This window comes from Gymnogyps californianus, chromosome 2 (assembly GCF_018139145.2).
Source record: "Gymnogyps californianus isolate 813 chromosome 2, ASM1813914v2, whole genome shotgun sequence".
Taxonomy (NCBI): domain Eukaryota; kingdom Metazoa; phylum Chordata; class Aves; order Accipitriformes; family Cathartidae; genus Gymnogyps; species Gymnogyps californianus.
Genome location: NC_059472.1, coordinates 129261040 through 129281394, shown reverse-complemented (window position 1 = coordinate 129281394; position 20355 = coordinate 129261040). Strand labels below are relative to the sequence as shown.

The 20355-nt window shown below is 45.0% G+C and overlaps 1 protein-coding gene across 1 annotated transcript; it reads left to right on the top strand.

Moving 5' to 3' along the window:
- Positions 1-6793: 6793 nt before the first annotated feature.
- Positions 6794-7162, top strand: PRR15 (proline rich 15). The gene has a single exon (XM_050892452.1). The coding sequence runs from the start codon at positions 6794-6796 to the stop codon at positions 7160-7162; it is 369 nt and encodes a 122-aa protein (XP_050748409.1).
- Positions 7163-20355: the final 13193 nt, after the last annotated feature.

Sequence of the window (20355 nt, the reverse complement as noted above, 5' to 3'; positions counted from 1 at the left end):
TTTCCTAACCGAGCTGAGCTGCTGCTCTTTCCCTCTCCCTCCTACCTGGAGATGGAGACAGCCAACAGCCTCTTCTGCTCTACCTTCAGCTGCTGCCAGTATCATGCTCCCCCACGCAGCGTACAGACAGGGCAGAGGTAGCCTGCTCCCCTGATCCTGCTAATGGCTCGGTCGGTGCTGCCCTGCTGTCTGAGAAGAAGCCGGAGAGGGCAGAAAAGGAGATGGGGCTGGGAGGAAGACTCACAGAAGGGTCCACAAGTGCGCACTTCTCCAGCTGTTCAAGCTCCCTGAAGTCACAGGAGCTGGAGAGGCTACAACATTTTCGCTCGACGCTGCACTCTCCCCAAACCTTGCTCAAAGGGCACAAGCCACAGGACCCTGTCTGGCCACCTTCTGATTTCTTTATTGACAAGTACAGAGTCAACGTCTGCAGAAAAGGGAGGAAGAAGATTCGAGTGCCAACAGACCTCCCTGCCAATAACCAGGAACTGATGAAAACTCGGAAGGTAATTCACAAACACTTAAGCAAGGAGAAGAATGCCATCTAACTGGATCTTCAAAGCAGAATTATATTGCTATATCCCCTACAGCTATCTAAAGGGAACGAAGAGACTATAGGGCTCATGGAGATAAGAGGGAGAGCATCAATATGTTTTATGTTCTTTAGCTGTAGAGATTAATTCCTTGATTAAAGTAAAGATCATGGTTAAGATTCAGAAATCTGAACCTTAGGGAACTCTGATTATTGCTGAATGCTCTAGGGCTTGCAGATTTAGGACATCAATGGGTTTTACATAGGGGCCATACTTTACATTATCTTTCTCTGAAGGCATGGTATTCTGGATATAATTATGCTGATGCTACAGCTAGCGCGAGGACTGGGAGTTCAAAGCCTGAAGGACCTGGATTATTGCAGAATGTTGTAAGGACTGCAGTTAGGAAGAAAGCTTGTATCAGTTGGAGCCGGTGCTTTATAAGCTACAATAGAAATGAGCAGCAGGTTTTAAGTAGAGAAACTGTCAGGGTTCAGTTTACGGTAGACTTGGGGATGGCAGGAACCAAGCTTACCACTGGAAGCTGCCTTCATTGCAGGGCTCTGCAGGGCCTGATGAGGTGGGGGGGTCAAAGTATTCTCTCTTTTCTTGAAAGTATGAGCCATTTGTTACTACTAAGATGAAGGTCAGAATGAGGACGAGGATTAGCTGTAGGGTTTGGAACTGTAGATCTTGAAGAACATAAATTGCTGCTGGCAATATTTGAAGACACCTTATTTTTCTGTTCTACTATAGGGCAGGTATGGGTATTACCAATGTGCATGAAGATCCATATTATTTACCACATGCTGCTGCCCAAGAACATTAGGAGGCTGGGGTCCATAGGTATTCATAACAAGGTAACAGTTAGGGTTAGGTTAGGAATCCAAATATTGAGGAACCGGTATTGTCACTGCATGCTGCACAGCCCTCAGTATGGGGAATAGGGCTGATGTCAATAAGGGACAGTTAATTTATGGTGGGTTTTTTGTTGTTATAGACATGAATCTTACAGTTATAATTAAGGTAGGAATTAGGGACAGACTTTGGAAATCTAAAGCCTAAAGAACTGAGTTGTTACTGAAGTTGCAAAAACTGCAGTGTACTGGTGTCAATAATGATCAACTCTCTGTTCAACGTGTGGGTTCTCTGGTTAGGAGTATGGTTATTGGATGAACTGATTTTTTTGCAAGGCCTGCAGAGCTAGGAAGGGTACTGGTGTCAACAGTCACAAATATCTGTATTTTTCTGTTCTGCTATAGGAACAGGACCTTAGTTTTATCTTCAGATACTATAAGGGTGAGAGAGAAGATGAGGTTTAGAATTTGGGATTCAAAGAATCAGACTGAGTTTGCTGCTGGATATACAAATGTAAGAGGGCTGGTGTTAGGGGCCTACACTCTTCTGTTTGCTTCTGCTGTGGGGATTAATTCATGAGAGACGAGAAAGGGCTGGTGGCTGGCTGGGAACTGAAAGTTTGAGGAGCTGTGTTTATGGTCTGTTTTGATGAAGTTTTGGGCCTTCCTTATAGTTATCAGTATTCTTAAGGTAAAGTTTCAGAATATGTTGTGTTCTGAGACAGATTTATTTATGAAGCTGAACTTCCCATTGAATGAGGATGAGCACTAGCACTAACCGAACGTCTTGCATTCCACTATGGGACTAGTTCCCTTCACAGAGCTACTGTTAGAGCCCATGTAAGTAAGGATATTGTCCATGCTAGCGCTGGAGATGAGATTAGAAAATTTAAGACTACATCTGTGTCAGTCAATAAAATGGGGTCAAGGACCTCTCTCATGCCAAGTGGTGCAGTCTTGCCCTGTCCACATTACATTGTACTTAACTGAGGACTTCTCAGGAGCCCATGGTCTCACCTGTGGCCTTTGAGAGTATTTTTTTTCCTAGAGGCACTGAATCAAAAATTGTGATTTAGCACCTGTAATAATGCAAGGGCTGTGTTGCAGCCCATTAAACTGGTGTTTTCATACTCGGAGGCTGAGATGGTACAATGCATGTCCTAGACTGTTACATGAGGAGTTGTTGTGTACTGAAGTGTTTGAGGGAGCAAAACCTGTTGCAATAAAGCTGGAGGACTATGGTGGGGAACAAACTGGTGTCGTTTCATCCATTGTGCCTAAGGGGAATAATCTTTTGCTCTTGCTGCCTCAAAACCATGCCTGACCAGTGGGTATTCACTGACATAGGCCAAAATCATGCCAGGGAGTCGCCACTAACAATAGGGCCAATTCACCAGGTGCAGGGTTCAAACTCACTCCCCAGCTCTATTTTTTTTGGCAGGACAGACATAGCCTGGGTGTGGATGCTGCAGTCCCACAGCCTTAAGCAGCAACCTGGTGCCAACAGGGAAAATGTTCTTCCCCTTTATAAAAAGGTTGGAGTCCTTCCTGTGGTTATGGTAAAGGCTAAGGTTTGAGATGCTGCTAGCACTTGGAAATCTAAAGCTAGAAGAACCGAAGTTACTGCTGGCTTCTTCTGAGTAGACAGCCTGATAGGGATGGCAGCCAATTCTTTGTGTGGTCTTTTCCTGTACACTGAGGTCCCTTGGTTTAAATTAAGGTGACGTTTAGGCTTTGAGATCTAGAAGTTTCAAGAACTGATTTTAATGCTGAATGCTCAAAGGCCCACTTGTGCCAGCAGGTTATCAGTGTTGCAATTTTCTTTCTAAGGGCCAATTGCTCAGTTGTATGTCAGGTCAGGGTCAGAGTTTAAGAATCGAAACTCGAAGAATCAAACATGCTGTTGAATATTGCTGGGAATATCAACCTAAGAAGAGCTCTGCTTTTTATAGGTGCCAGTGCCGTATGTTTTCTACAGTAGGCTCGAACACGTCCTTGGCCTTAAGGTTAGCATTTGAGAATCCCAAGTTTCAAAAGTCCAGTATATTTGCTGGATGGTCTGTGGCTTCAGGGTAAATAAGAGATCTGATAGCAATATTCACTAGTGCCCTTTATGCTTCTGAGGGCATCGTTGGATCCCCTTGGTATAACTATAACTGCATTTACTATTGGGGTTACAGTTGCTGTTATGTTTTGGAAATCAAAAGGTTCCAGAGCACAACTGGACACTGCCTAGTCAATGGTGTCGGGAAGGCTGATGTCTGCAGTGGACGGTGCCTCTCTTCTCCTGCGAGCAGGGATGGGTCCCCTCAACACAATTAGGTAAGGGTATGGTTTGGAATTGTGAATTGGAATCCCTAACGTTTCCAGAGCTCAGTTTCAACTTGAACACAGTATGGTCTGCAAAGTTTGGAAAAAGGACAGTGGGAAGTGCAACAAACACCTTTTTTTTCTTTCTTTTCACTGCAGTAACAGTTTAGGTGTTGTAGGTAAGATTAGTTTGAGAGCTGACATTAGAGTTAGTCTCTGGGAATCTAAATCTTGAGAATACCAGGGTATTTCTGAATGTTGGAGAGCCTGCAGAATTATGAAGAGACCTGATGTCAATATGGTCCAATCCTACACAAAAGGAGCACATTACAATGTAGGAGAAAAGGCCCTACAGTTTTATTTTGCAGTACACTGAGGCATCTGCTAGAATCCTGCACATCCACCCTAGTTGGGACTACAAAACCCCACTAATTTTTATCCTCTCCTCCTGCAAAGACAGGACAGAATTTAACTGCAGCAGTCTTATTAAAGGAATACAGTATCTAACTTCCATGCATTGAAAGAGTCATGGGTTATTTTACTTTCCTTTTTATATCAACGCTGTAAATATATGCATACTGAAGGAATGCAACAAGTCCTGTTGCAGTAAGAAAGCGGCGGAACATACATTTTCACTGTCAGAGTTGTTTTTGTATAAACACTAACCTTAGTGACAATCTTGTGGAACAGCGTGTTGTGACTGATTCGTAGCAGTGACTGTCAAATGCAGAGCAGGTTTTGCTGTCCTCCTGCGCCACCACATACACATGCAGGCAGCACCCTCCCACTCGCACGTCTCTTACAAAGCTTTCCAACCTGCCTGTCTCTTTTCAGTAGACCCTGCTTTCAGTACAGTGTCAAAAAGGACAAATCTCTTTCGTTGTAAGATTCTTTGAAACAGGCGTAACTGAAAAAAATGCGCTGATTTGATGTAAGTTTGGCATTATGTGAGCTAAGAGGTCAGGTCTATGGCACTCAAAATAATACAAACAAGTAATATGGTGGCAAATGTTTTGTATAAGCCTATAACCAGAATGGAAGCTATAAATGTCAAGCAGTAATATTTTTGTGAAAAGGGCGTTTAAAAATAATAATTACCTTTATTTCTCCATAAATTCCCTTTTTCCCAGGCACTTCCCTGGGACACAAGATGAGGAAAGAAGCTGGTGTTCTCTTTCTCTGTAGATACAAATGAGTCGCAAAGCAGTAGGTCATATTCACTAGGGGAAACTTGACCCAATGGTCTGTTGCTGTCCTTGGCCCAAGAGAGCCTGATGCCCTGGTGCTATGCATCTTAGAAAACGTTAGTTGCTTACCTGTTAGGAGGGAATGTAAAGGCCATCTTTTCTCACTGGAAGTTACTGTTTTATTCCACAGGAGAGATTTTTTGCTGCTGTTATTAGTATGATAGACAGTTTAGAGTACTTTCAAGTGTGTGTGCATGCATGCTTCCCTATCCAAAAGCCTTTGGGTTCAAAGAGAGCAATCTACAGAGTCATGTAAGTGCACACTCCAGGCTCTTCTCCCTCAGTAACCTGCATTCACCAATTTCCATACATCTTATCTTTATGGGCTATTCAGGGAAGCTGCAAGTAGCAGAAGTTGATCTGCAAAAGAAGACGAGGCTGAAATACCACTGCTTTCAGGAACTCCTCCACACGATCATAGGCATCCTTGAGTAACTGACTCTGTAGCTAATGGGAGGGGTGTTAGGGATCAAATGCATATTACATGGTGTAGTTCTCCAAAGAACAAATCACCGCTTTTAACACATAGTGTGGTACAAGCAAATCTTTTTTCTCCTTTCTGGATGAATAAAAAAAGGTAAAGACATTTGTATGGCCATATATCCATCATCACACAGAAATTCAAAGTCCCAATTCTAAGCCAGTTCAAGCGTAAATATTAGATGGCACCGTCTCTCTTAGTGTGTCAGCTACGTTCATTTTTTAAAGCTGGGCACTTAAAGACAACTCTATTTTCTTCAAGGCTACAAAATATTCACCTACGCACATCCATCATGTGCACGAACAAAACGCGTTACCCTTTCAGCCACGCACGCTGACACCACCGCAATCCGCCGCTGGTAGCCCTGGGTTCCGTGACGCCCTCGCGGTGCGGCCTCACCTGCACGAAGGCTCCCTCCTCCTCCCTCTCTCTTCACCGCCGGGTGTCCCTCCCGGGGGACACCGACCTTCCCCCGCCCCACAACCCCCTCCCTGCAGCCCCGAGGACCCGGCGCCGCAGCCCGGGGCCGGCCCCTCCTCCCCGGGCCGCCGGCCGCGGCCGCTCCCCCGCCCCACACCGCGGGAACCGGGCAGGTGAGCGGGAGCCGCCCCGGCCCTCGGGGCCGGGGCAGGCCGGGCCACCGCCCCGCCCACGGGGGCGAGCCGCGGGGCTGGCCGCCACCTGCCGCCGCTCCCCGCCGCCCGGCAGCCTCTTCCCTCCTTCCCTGCCGCGGCGATGGAGCCGTAGGGAGGTGCGGCCGCGCTTCCCGGTGGGAGAAGGAGAACGCTCCCGCAGCGGGCGGGCGGGCGCCCGCAGGTCAGTGTCGCCTCCCGTACCTGTTGCGCCGGGAGCCGGCGGGGGGGGGGGAGGGAAGGAGGGAGAGGGGGGAGCGGCGCCCCCTCGCAGGAACCCCCAGGAGGTAGGCGGGCTCCCGGCCCCGTCCCGGGGGGGAGGCAGCAGCCTCAAGGTACCGGGCCTCGGAGTCCGCTTCTGGGGCTGGGGGAGTGGCGAGCGCAGGGAGCGGGTCCCGCGGCTCGGCTCCGGGGCTTTATTTACCTTTAACTCTGTCAGCCGCGCACGGGAAGGCGGAGTGGCGCTTCAGAGCCTCTCACCGGGGCTCGGCCACGGGCGAAGCCCAAAATCCTCCCCCCGCGCCCACCCGGCTGCCTTGTGCAAGACCTGTCCCTCCCTGCTCGGCAGCTCCCGGGGTGAAGGGCAGACCTGTGCTGGGGAAGAGGGGTCCCCGCCGCCTTCAGCTGCACCCGGCGCCGGCCCGAGCGGCGGAGGGGCCGCGGGCGGGCGGGGTGGCGGCGTGCCCGGCTGCCAGCCCGCCCTCGCTGTCTTCCCCCCTCGCAGGAGCCCGAGATGGCGGACAGCGCCGCCGCCACCGCCGCCCCCCGCGCCGGCGTGAAGGGCAGCTCGGCGGGGCCCTGGTGGAAGTCGCTGACCAGCAAGAAGAAGCACAAGGAACCGGCGGTCGCCCCGCCGCCCTCCGCCGCCGCCAGCGAGGCCCCCGCCGCACCCCCCAGCCCCGGCGGCCGGGAGGAGCAGCCGCCCCACTTCGGCAGCGGCGAGGCCGCGGGGGCGGGCGGCGGCAACCGCCGGAGCCTCCGCGTCTCCCACTCGGGCCGCTTCAAGGAGAGGCGGAAGGTGCGCACCTTGCTGCTGGCCGACAGCCCCAAGGTCTTCGACGGCGGCGGTGCCCCGAGCCATGCCGCCCAAGGGGGCAAGTAGCCCAGGAGGGCTTCGCCCCCGGAGCCGCGGCCCAGTGAGGAGCCGCCACTGGACAGGTGGCCGGAGCACCAGCAGGACAGGTGGCCGGAGCCTGCGGCTGCCCCACCGCTGGGGTTGGCCTTGCTTGGCTCCGTGGGCAACATGGAGGTGCATGGCAGCGGCCTCCCCAGCCCTGACCGGACACTGCGGGGAGCCTGGCACCTCCGCCAGACAATTGAATCACGTGCTGTGTTACATGAACACCGCCAAGACCAAACCCCCAGATGACGGGACAATGTGATTGCCTTAACAAAATAACACCAATAAACACCCCACTCCCTGTACTGTGGTGAGCAGACTCAAAGGTGCTTTCCCAGGGCCGATGCTGGGGTCTCTGCATCTTCCCCCAGCCCTTGCCAGGAGCCAAGGCGCTGACTTCTCAGGCCTGTGACCCAGCTCCTCTCGGCTCTCTGACCGAGGAGGTGCTTTGCTGCTCTCATCTCATGCACTGCCTTATCGAAGGAAGAGGGAACAAAGTGCTCTTATCTAATTTCGGGGCTGAGGACCTCCAGCGGTGCCGTATGTGCTCCTGCCCTGCCGTTAGCAGGAACACCGTGAACCCATCCTCCTTCCCCTGCGGGGGTCAAAAGAGAGGTATTGTGAGGGGCAGGCACTGCCCCATGCCCCACATCGCATTTAAATATGCAAAAGGCAGGACTGTGCTGGTTTTCTCCCTCTTCTTACTGTGTAATGATAAGCAGGTGTTTCAGAGGCTGGTCTCCTGTCGTTCTATTACAGAGGGAGGCCGGTTGTTGTCTAGCAATTCACACTGTTTACCCAGGGAACACATGATTTTTGCATAATTGGTGATAACTGGCATAATGAAGCTCTGACAAAGAAATTGTGTGATAAAATGTAAACACTCTTTTGGGAGACAAGACCAGCCCTGGAGAGCACAGGCAAGGTTATACTCCTAATGTGGAAATAGGCTTGGGCACCACTGGAAATGTTCTTTACTGTTTACCGTGTCTGAGGCTTGTGAAGCAAGGTTAAAGATTCCCAGGATTTCTTTTGACAGCAAGATAATGTGCTTTAACTCGGGCAGCTATCTGCTCCCTCTAACAGCTCTAGATTTTTGGACGAAGTAATAAGCCAGACTTGTACTGGTGGTGTGCCTTACAGAGCAAACTCAGCTAAAAACACTTGGCAATTACACATTTCTTGATAGTAGGTGATGTAGCAACAACTGATTTATTTATTTTAAATGCATTTGCAATATACTTTATATTGTTAAAATGGTTTTAGACTTTTTCTGAATGTGAGATAAGGTATTATATAGTGGCAGGGACTGAAAATTATTTCCTAGCAGTCAAGTATTACGCAGTTATGATTTTGTTTGGTTGTAACTAATGATTTAAGGTAATTAAAAATAAAAAGTGACCTGAAAGGAAACAAGAGCTGAGAGCTGAGTTCCAGGTGAAAATATGGATTAAACCAGTCACTTACAGTCACTGAAATGATGCCGTAGATGCTGGGCAAGTGCCCCGTGGTTCAATGTGTGTAATAATATATAATGAATTTTGAAAGCTCCTGTGTGATAAACTCAGACAACCTAGCTGGCTTAGGTACTTACTGGTCCTTCACTCAGCTGCTCCTTCAGACTCTGAAACCTAGGGACAAAGGGAGTGTGGCATCAAATCTATTTCCATAAAAGCTTTTTTCCACCCAATGTGCAGACATATGCTTTTTTAATTTCATTTAGTAAAACCACAAGGTACTGGTTTTGGACTGCCTTTTTATGTTCCTCACTACACGCTGACCAAGCAAAGAGCTGGGGGGGTTGTGGGGGAGCTCTTACAAGTTTCTTCCCGGAGATACTTTTCTTACGTGGAGCCTCTTCAGTCAAGGGGCATCTGAAATCCTTCTGTTGAGAAGAAGCAATTGGAGCAAACCCAGCCTCAGATGAAGGGGTGTAAGAGAGAAGGAGGAAAGTTTAAAAGCTGGGAACGGAGAGACGGACGAAGAAGAACCATACTTCAGCTACAGTTAGCCTAGGGCAGGGGGAGAGGAGGCAGAAAGGGGTGGCTTTGCTGCCAGGTTTGTCATACTACCTTTGGAAGGCAACATGTTTGTATTTATTACAGGCAAAAAAATGCTGCCTGTATTTATGTATTCTGGGGCCCAAAGAACCTTTTTTTATGTGTGTGTCCAAAATGGAAGAACAAATAAGCAGATATTGCACTGGTGCGTTTCTTACTCCTACGTTTCTTACTCCTGGTTTAGTGTGAGCTCTGTGAGGGTCAGATCCTCAGAATTATCCAGAGGCCCGAGTATGCAGACTAGTGTTTTATACATCTCATGCAGATGCTTTTCTGCATTTTTAATCCTTACACCGTTGTGAAAATACAGTTTCCTCTCTGCCGTACCTCCGAGCTACTTCTTCCTACAGTGAACCTCTGTTTGCTCTTTGGAAATGTCTCCGGTTTGTTAGTTGCAAGTCTTTACCTAGGCACAAGATATCTACCAATTTGGGTTTTATTTGAGAAGCCTAGTATGCTGTTCAGATGGCTGCTGTTAAGATTCGATATCAATACTGGTTAATATGTGACTAAATATTAGCCATGTCTTAATCCTTCTGTATGGTACTTTCAGCTTGGAAATTGGGTCAGAATACAAAGTCAATACATGCACAGAAAATTACTCGCTCGCAGCCATCCTCCATCTTTATCCTGACCTTGAGCTGTGGGAAGGAGACGTAATTCTATCTTCCTGCTCAGTCAAATCCTTGCTTCAATGAATTTGATAGCAGCCACTGAAAAACTAGATCCATGAGAAAACGGGCTGACTGCCTCGTCTCACTTTCCCCGCCCTCTGTGCAAGGGCCATGCAGCAGTATCTTTAGGTTAATGCTGACCTGCGTACCACAGCGAGGACTGAGAAGCCCCATTGGCCATAACCAACTTGTAGGGCAGAAATAGTCCTCTTGTTTCTCAGTCCGAGTATCAGATAAAGCTTTAAGTAATCTATACACATGTAAATGAATTAAGCTGATACAGAAAAAGACAGCATTTTAGGGAGCATCTGAATTTTTTTTTTTTACCCTTAAAGTAGAGAAAGTTCGACCTTTCTTTTGTATTGGAGAATACTTGCTCAGTTATAAGAATAGTGCATTTCTGTACATTGAATTATTGAAAGGCTGTCGACATTCTTAATATAGGTATTTTCCTCATCTCCTTTATAAAGATCATGCATCAGGAAACAGGGCAGCTGAGAAAGTAGTTGCTGTTTGTTTTTAAAAGCAAGAAGTGACATATTGACAAAATAAATGGAAATAAGCAGATGAAGTTCAACCTCAGCTATGTCAGCTGTAGTGCAGTTTTCTTAATATTATTCCAGATACTACTAAGGATTGCAGGTTTGAGGCAAAAAATAAATATTTAGTAAATAGAGTGAACTTTTCAAATAAACTTGCAAAGTATATGCCTGCTTATTCCTGCTCTTGCCAAAACTAAAAATAAATCTCTGAGTAGCTGCCTGGTGAATCATTCCCTGCTATTGTAGGCTGGTCAGTCTGGACCTCAACAAAGATTATAGGGAGCACCTGCAGAAAATGATCCTAAATTGGAAACACTGGAATAAATGCCTTGAAAGCCTCAAGACTTTTAACCTCAGATGTTACGTCAGGGTATGACTTAAACTGAACTGAAAGAATGGAGAGGGGACTTCATTGTTTTGGGGAGGAGAGGGATCTTCACTGTTTTGGGGGGTTTTGGGGGAGGGGGGTTGAGTTCTGTCTTCACTGTAGTGCAACCAATGATAATTTTATATTTGAAGTACCAAGTCTCTTGTCCATTAACAAGATAACCTTCTACGAGGACTAAAATCTGAAGGACAGAACTCCCAGCCTTGGCCTGGCCAGCACAGCTGGATGCTTCACCTTAAAACCCATGTTTAATTTAGCTCATTCAAACATCTGATATCTAATTGGAAGAAAAGCTGGTTCAAGTGCAGGTACAAACTGGAAGCTCATTTTGCTGCCTTTTGGGATCCTACCTGGTAGGGCAAAAGAAAGAAACCCAAACCTGGTATTCTCTAAGATGTCTTTTAAAGCTGGGGTGAGAGAGGGTTGGTTATAGAATGATATTTGAGACCATATAATTACACCATTTTGAAAAACAAACCTTTCCCCTTCATCACTAATTTATTGTAAATAGGATGGGAGACCTGCTGGCTGTGATTTTTCATTTCAGAATAAAACAAAAGGGATAAAGTTGCTCAATTTTATAGACACCAGAAGTAGTGAAGTAGTTTATCTGTTTTATCCTTAATGACACATCTGAAATTTGCAAATAGCTCTAAGAAACAATATTTGGATGTAGTCTTCAACTAAAGCATATTGATTAGCAGCTGCAGTTTACGAATTTGATTTACTGCCCATTTTATCTAGATAAAGCAATATAACATGAGATAATATGTGTTTTGGGGATAGCAAACAGCTTTCCATGATAGCTGTAAGGCATGATTTTAAATGAAAAATTTACTCTGGTGAGTAATCCTCATCAGATCTAAATGTCATGTTTCATGTGAGTAGAAATGAGTTAGAATGTTTTTTCAGGCTATTAGTTACCAGACTATCAGATGTTTTGGGATGTGTGAAGTAGGCTTGATTCTCAGACGCAAGCCTGCGTGTGCTGTGAATCTTCTGCCGTCTGTTTGCAATGCCTCAGGTCCTTCCCCGGATCCAAAGTTACCATTTTGTCATGGTAGTTACTTTTACAGTAAGGAGGTAAAAAGCATGATCCTCTGCATTTCTGAAAATAACAACCATACCTATGTATGTCTGTTGAAATGTAAAATGAGAGGTACTGTGCACTTGAACTTTGGTGGCTCGCTTTTTTTTTCACTGCTGACTTAAGGTCATTTTGCTTTCCAGGTCTTTGTTTTATCCTCAGCCTGTAAATGTTTGAGCAGATAAACTGGCCGCTGATCTCACAAGAACTGCTCAGTGACAAGAGAGTAGGCAGCACTTCAGTGGCCAAGGCAAAAGGAAAAGTTATAATAGATCCATTTCTGCATGTGCTTCTGGGCACATTCCCACTCAATTTTATGAACAGGAGCAGAACTGAGCCTTAGTCTTGATTCTGGAAATATGACTACCTGGGAAACAGGAGCCTCATAGTCTGCATGTCCTTGGTTGTGTTTATCTTGGCATGCGCTTTCAGTGACAGACGTTTCCAAAAATCAGAGTTGTTTTACCTGTCCTGTTTAACATCATTGGGTTCAGGACTAGGAACATGGTGTAAACTTAAAAGAGAAATCCTGCCAACAGTACTTCCTGGAAATGCTGTAGCTCAGACTTCTGCGAGGAGGAGGAGAAAAACCATGTTTTCTGGCTTCTCTATTTTTGGGTTCTTTTCTTGGCATACCAATGCTATAGCAGTCTCCTTGCTGGACCCTAAAGCAGCCAGAGAAGTAGAATGTATGAAATAGGCAGACGTACAGAATATACAAGGACAGCATTTTGCACTGGCATTCTCTTGAGGAAGAGACAAACCAACGACCAGACGTTACATTGGGCATTTCAAGGTAGTTTAATTCTTCCTGCAAGGCTGGGAAGCTATGGTTTGTTCCTGGCTCCGTTCTCAACTGGCTAACAGTAGATATGAAAATGCCTCGAGGTAATATATTAGCTATCGGAGGTGTTAATTAACATCTGCTGAATTGCATCTGAAATGGAAGACAGTGAGAAAGTGAGGAACCACATTAGAACAGCAAACGTTGCTGACCATGATTGAAATCACATAAGCTTTGGAAAGCTGAGGCCCCATTTTAAATGATCAGTTGAAGCACTTAAAAATTACCTGGTTTTGTTATAGACAGCTATTCTTCCTTAATTCATATGGGGTTTTTTTCTGTTGTAATAATTTACCATACAGTTACCTTTTTAATGAGTAATCTTACTCACTATATATTACCTTTCTAGTTTTATTTATTGGTTTTCTCTTTTTTGTGCTGGAACAGAAATTTGGCTGCAAAATGTTTCCACAAAATTTGAAGATATTCCTATGACCTATGCCTAAATCTAAACTCAAATTAATAACAATACCTTGCAGTTGTGGAGAGCTCTGGAGAAGTGAGCTCACCGCTGAAGAATGATCCTTTCATCTTCCTGAAAAAAAGCTTGCATCATCCCTACTTTAAAGAAAGGCAATTCAAGATACAGGGCTAAAGTGAAGCTCGTAAGTAAGTACCTGAACGGAATGACACATCTAGTTCTGAGACCAGAAATCAGGCTATGCCAAAACTGCCTAAGAAAACCAAGCTGTAATAAGTGGTGGCAAGAGGTTCAAATGGGCTTTCTAAAGTTTTAGATCCCTGAGAGGAACCTTTGGATATGTGGGAGTTTTAACATCACTTAAACTTACACATCATTGCACAGCTACCTCCAGGACAGTTACTGATGCTATGCATTGTAAACCATGGCTGGACTTTAACAAGAACCACAGAGACAGGCAGAAGTGGAATTGTAGTTGTATTTGTGGCATTGGCATCCCGCTTGTACGCATAGGAAAAACAATTTAGTTATAACCTAAGATGTGTATTTAAACTAGTGTAGTTGTGTGAGTATGTATCTCCCCTCATGCAGCTGCAGATTTCCAGTGTGGTCAAAGGGTCACATTGACAAAAGCATTGAGGTATCTGATTCCACTTGCTTCAATGGTGTCTCAGTACCTTTGTGGATCTAAGCTTCAGTAAAACCTCTTCAAAGAGGGATTGTAGTTACACAAAGCTATCAAAACTGTACTAAGATGAGGAAGTTAAAAAGGTAAATTTCTGGTTTATTTACCAAGGCAAATAGAGTTAACAATGCAAAAGAGCTGCCTAATAAGATATGTATTTTTTATTCTGTATTTTCAGCTGTTTGTGCTGAAGCAGTGTAGCTCCTTTCTCCCCTCCTCCCTGGTATATTCTTGCTTTCCAGCTGCTATTTGATCTTTTCCAGTCTTGACTCGAAATTATTCCTTACAGAACCTCTCAGTGAGATGGTTTCAGCTCAGCCCCGTGTAGCATTTCGGCAGAGCCATTGTTCTTTTGTCCTCTCCCTGTAGATCAGCTTTTACTGTTAAACAACTTCTTTATAAACCCCAACGAAATCTTCTCTCGTGCTTTTTGTCTGTGTTGAGAACAAGACCAAAGGCTGAAGATAGTTTTAAGTCCTGAGGTGTACGGAGCCCCCCATCCCTCCCTGTGTTTCGGTGTTAGTTACTGCTTTGGCCTTTACCTGTTTCGCTTTGCCAGCCAGGATGGGGCACACCCTCACCCAGCACAATACAAACCCATTTAATTAAGAGCTATTTGAGCTCTTTTTTTAAATGTTTGCTTCAACAAATGCCCGTGTCAAGCAGCAGTCATACGACACCTTTCCAAACCCTGCAATCCAAAGCAGAAACCAGCAATACAATTTTAACTCGCTTTTGGGTCTGAACTGTCACCGTAAAGATCCTCAGCTTGTTCCCAAGGCTGAGGAAAGGTCACTTGTCAAGGCTTTGCTGGTCCTTTATGGCATCTGCATGCTCTATAATGGTTTCTAGACGTGATACCAAGAAGTGTCTGCTATTTGGGGAGAGGCAAAAATGGCAGCACAAATTGGGCTTCTTGAGATTGGTAACTTGTGCATGCGAATGCCCAGTGTGCGCTAGCAAATGGGGTGTTTTCAGGATGTATGTGACACCCAGCCTTTGGTACCTGCACGTAAGATGCCACCTGCCAGTATGTGTGAAGGATTTGCATTTAGGCATGCACCTGTGCAAATCAACATAGGCTATTACATGCAGGAAGCATTTTGAAAATGTTGTCCTTCCCGTCTTGCTTGGGGATTATAGCATCGGCTGGAGCGTCCCTGCACACCCCGTGTGACTCCTCAGTGGCACTGTACCTGAGAAGGCTCTGAGTCTACCACACCTCTCCTAGAGCAACTTGGTAGTCCCTTGAGAGGAAACAGGGCTTGCTCAACTAGCAAAATGGAAAGTAAAAGCTACTACTGGAGAAGTTAATGCCACAGGGATCCTGGAGGAGCACATCTTAATTAACCTTCTTTGCCAAATCAAAGGTACTTGTGCTTTGGCTTGTGGGAGCTGTGTTGCTGTTGCCTGTTGCTGTGACAGCTCCCCCACCTGCTTTCATCTGCCTTTAAGTAGTGCGGTAATATCATTTGGATATGTTTGACAGATTTGAGAAGGGGTGTGGTTCACTGAAGGCTTAACTGAAGAAAGAGGTTGGAGAAAAGCCATTTTTACGTGGTAAGAAAGCTAAATTTATGGGGAGAGATCTCCCTGTCTAAGGTCCATATCTGTTCACAAACACACCCATAAAATTCTTGTGAATGAGAGTTGCAGGATCTTATCTGAAGATGCATCTAACTATGGGGGACTGATCTAGGTGCCCTTTCACTCCAGTATGAAGCAGTGCATGCTCTGAGGGAACTTAAACCTGAGACTCGTTATCCTTGCTAATGGATCAGATCCCAATGTGTAGGAAACATGCAGACTTTTCACTCACATAATTGGTTTGAGAAAGGCACATTGACAGTTCGCTTTTGTGCTGGTGGCAATGTGTCATCGCTGTGCCATTTTGATCAGTCTTGCTTGTGGTGTTTGCTCATTAGGCCAGCTAATTGCTCTCTGCTTTGGACAGCTGCTGTGTTACTCTGTGCTGTTAATCTTCACTCTGAATCTGCCCAGAGGCTATTAAAAATATGCCTGATGATGAAGATGCTTTGCTCTATCAGGTAGTTAAAGAAACCTGCCCATCCAACAGACTGGGAAGATTTGCAGCCTCAGGTAACTCTCCTGACAGAGGTAGTCTTGAGTCCCTGCAGGCATGAAGGAAACACAATTGAGGTAGCCACCTTCCTTGGTAAGTGCTTTAAATGTCAGGCTAGGTGTCTCAATGCTGTTGATGGGGCTCAAAAACTATTAGGCAGATTCCAGTGAGAAAAGTCCATGGAGAGCTATTGACACAAAGATGGGGTTATAAGCTCCCAATGGGAATTTCTCAACCAGAAAGCCTTGATCTCTTCTCAGAAGTGGGAGAACATAGCAGAGGAAATATCCCATGTTAGTCTTGTTCAGGAGATGAGGAAAGGGAATATTTGCTATCAGTTACTGTCAGAGGGTACTGTACTGGATGGACGTTTGGTCTGACCTGGTAAAAATCTGTCTCCTGTTATGAAAAAATAAAAGCAAGCCCTGTGCACTTCTGTGGAAGAAATGGTGCTGGCACCTGTGCTCAAGAGGGGATTCTGGGCTCTGGAGTCTGCCTTTATGAAAGCATGTCCCAGCAGAAAGAGAGAACATGAAAAACTCGTGCCTGTCCCCAGGACTTCCACCTGAGCGCAGCACGTGAGCTTTGAGGAGTCCCAGCCTGGAAGGGAGTCCAAAAACCAAAGCTCCTTTGTGAATCTGGGCTGTGCTAGCCAGCCGAAAGTCATGCATTTTATTTACACCAGAGCAAGGACCCTTTACACAAAAGTACGGTAAGGTCTGCATTTGTCAGTGCTGATTTCTCTGTGGTTCAAACCTAGCAGGCACCTTTTGCAACTGCTACGACAAGCTCTGTCTTTGCTATATTTTATCTAAATGTGGCTGTACTTTTGCACATCATGTACTAATTTCTAGGCAGATAATATTTGCTAAATGCTTTTGAATTCCTCTGCATGGGAGCTGCATGAGCAGAAGGGATGGCTTTCTGCTTCTAGGGGTGAACAAGTACTTGGCAGGAATTCCTGTGTCTGCACTAGAACATGAAGTATCTTTAAAACGCCTTGTCATATTCATTTGAAAAAAAAAACAACAAACAAACCAGCTCCAGGCGCATGCAGGGTGACATGACATGCTGGTTTTTATAGCAGCTAAACTGTCCAATGTTCAAACAATAAAATATTCACAATTACACAGCAATAGACAATGTCCTTCCTGCTGTAGGGAGGGGCTGATGTGAAAAGCTTTTCACCCACATCCTTTGGGAGGAACTCGCATCCTCAGCCTCCTTCCCAATGGAGACACCCAAGTCTGTCAGCGCCAGGAGCTTTCCTTTTGCAGTAGATGACAGCTTTTACACTCCCATACTCTTTCTAGTGACTCTCCAGATTTTAAACTTACGTATCAGGGGAAGTATTTTTTATATCAGTTATGGTGTAACCTTAAGATGATCTAGAGTGCCCAGGTAAAAGTTTAATCTGCGAGAAGAGTGAGAATTTTACCTGTACAACTCCAGCTGTGTAAGGCTGACCGTTGCATAGTCCATTTTGTGTATACATGAAATAATTGCTTAACATTGATCATTTCCTGAGCTGGCACATAGTAGCTTCTTACAATTTATGTTCTCCAGCAACAGCCTCAGTCTCATAGAGACCGGCTGTCTTTTTACACCACTGTAATAAGCCCCAGGAAAAAATCACTAAAAATACTTCTTTTGTCATAGGTACTTCAGGATCTGTTTTCAAAAAGGAAAAATTTCCAAGTTTTTTTTTTTTTAGAGAGAACTACAAGTTCCTCTGGAGCAGGGGCTGTTGCAAGTTGCATGAGCAACTTCAGGCAAGAAGATCACACAACCGACGTTTAGTAACTACTGAGATTTTAACCTGTATGAATTGTGAATCCCAGGCTCAATCTACTGCCCACGTAAGTTTTTTCTCACCCTCTTATCAGTTTGAAAACATGCAGTTTACAAGTTCTGTTTGTTGGGTGCTGACAATAGCTGCTGTTATTGATTCTTATTCTCTGTCAGGAGTGATCCTGTTTGGAGGATTTAAGCTTTCCATAACACTTCAAGCTTATGCTCTTTGATGCATCGGTCTTAATGCTCACTTTGCCCTCCAAGGTCCCGAGAGGCATGCTGAAACTGCAGATTGGTACTTCAAGGGAAAGTACAACCATGGGATTCCAAGAGGTTTTAATCAGGCTTTTAATTACGCTAAAAATAAATATCCTAAAGCTTTATTCATTAGGAATTGGGGTATAAATGTTAATTTTTGTGTTTGCAGGCCTTCCTCTTGACACTGATGACCTGGTTAAGGACACAGCTTTCACAGGTTTTCTAAAGCTGTCTCCTGCCCACAACTAATAATACACTGTAGGAATAGCTTAATTTAGCTTAAATTTAAGAGTACTGTGTATAACTAAATCGGGAGTAAGCCGGGCCTATAATTTTATTAGATTCCTTGGGGAGGGAGAGTTAATCTGATGTTCTTAACACTCATGCAGAAGTATGTCTGGACGCTCAAGGCATTACAAGGGACAAACGTTTCACTCTGCCAAAAGTGGCGAAGGGAGAGCTTTAAGAAATAGCACATAGGCCTCTCTCCAGTTCAATATATCAGCCTTGTTTTGTCTTGAGCCCAGAGCAATCTCAGTGGGCACCAAAATATGTTTTAATCTCTGCTCTGTCGCCTTCCCTAGTAACTCCATTCACATCATGTGATTGCTGCTGTCCTCTGCTCAGCTGTATGTAGCTGCTAAGGCGTAGGTGAAAGGTCCTTCACTCTAACGCTCTCCAAATTCTGAATTTTCTATGTAAGGCTTTTTAATTTCCCATCTTCATATGTGAAAAGAGTTGACTCTTTCACGTGCTAAGTAGCTCTGCTTTTTGCTGGCTTAGAAAAGCTGATCAATGGATGTCTCCCACACTGTATTCACACACACTGCCAGCTCCACAGAAAGGGATGGCATGCTGCACAAGACCAATACCCGATGGACAGTCTGCTTCTGAAAATGTCCGAGAAGGCACCTGGAAGGGGGAGCCAGAAATCTGCAGGGATTTCTGCAGGGATCTGCATGAGCCAGAAATCTGTCCTTCTCTCCCCCACCCAGAACATGAGGAATACAGTTCCTTCTTCGTGCATTTGCCTTGAGTGCTGCAAATGCTGTTGGGTTTGAACTGTAAATTGTGCCAGGGCTAAAAGGTTGAAGGAGTAGGAAGACAAGCAGCTGAGGAGTAGGACATGATGTGCTCTGTGTTGATTACAGATGCAGCAGAGTAACCTGCCAGAAAGGAACAAGGCATGACGGCAGGTCTTCAGAAGTGACATCCGTTATAAAACAGGTTTGGATGTAAATATTTGTGCATGTTGTATGCTCTTTGATGGGCAAGCAGTCTGATTTGGTACGGTCAGAGAAAACAGGCCAATATGGGGGCAGGGTTGACATTCTCTGTTTTATTGTTATTTGCATTATGAGCATGACTCAATGCCTATTAACAAATCCTATATTGGCGTTTTAAGTAGTAGTGTACTAAAGTTGATCCTGATCTGTGTCTGGTAGATGAAAGGACATTTAATGTCCCAATTGAGAAAAGCTGCTAAGGACAGAAAAGCTTTCTTATTGTACTGTTGATATCTGATATTCAGTGGAGTATACCAACAGTTCCTGCTGGCCTCAGCCACAGTAGAACAACTCTGAGTTTTTTCTGCTTTTATTCTCCAAGTTTTATATGCAGAAAAATGCAGATTTCCTGCTACTTCTGGAAAACAAATAATTACTGGTATATACGCTGAGAGCTTTATTGTGTTTTTCAGACTATGGCATCACTGGACCATAGAACTATACAGCCAAACCAATGCTTAAATTGAGTGTGCAGCAACCACCATATATATTTTAAAATGATACATATTTGACTGCAGGATCCAGAGCTGTTATGTTTAAAGAAAGACATTTCCTTTTAATTCTGAGTGTGAAGACTGAGGCTGTAAATGTATAAAGGGCATGGGATTAAAAAGTTATGTCTTCCACAGCAACAAGATCTGAATGGAATGATTCCCTTGGGAAATAAATTATTAAATTGGATAAGAGAAATAGTCCTCTCATGAATCAATAATAGTTTAAAAGAAAAAGAAAAAACATCCAAAGGGTAATAAACAGTCAATTTTCCGAGTGCAGGAAGTGGCTCTCGGTGAAAAGGCAGTGGAGAGTGAGGTGACAAGACTATCGATTATTCAGAAAACTCAGAGTTTAAACTATGATCTCAAGACTTGGCAAATAAAATGGCAGATGAAAGTCAAAGTCGGTACAGTAATGGATCCAGGGAAAACAATCCTTACAATGGTACACTTTCCAGAAGTTATTACTATTCAGTAAAGAGAGCTTGAAACTGTTGTATTGGCTATTTCAGCAAGAATGCCAGCTCAGTACTCCGTGGTAGTCCAGAAAGGTAAATAA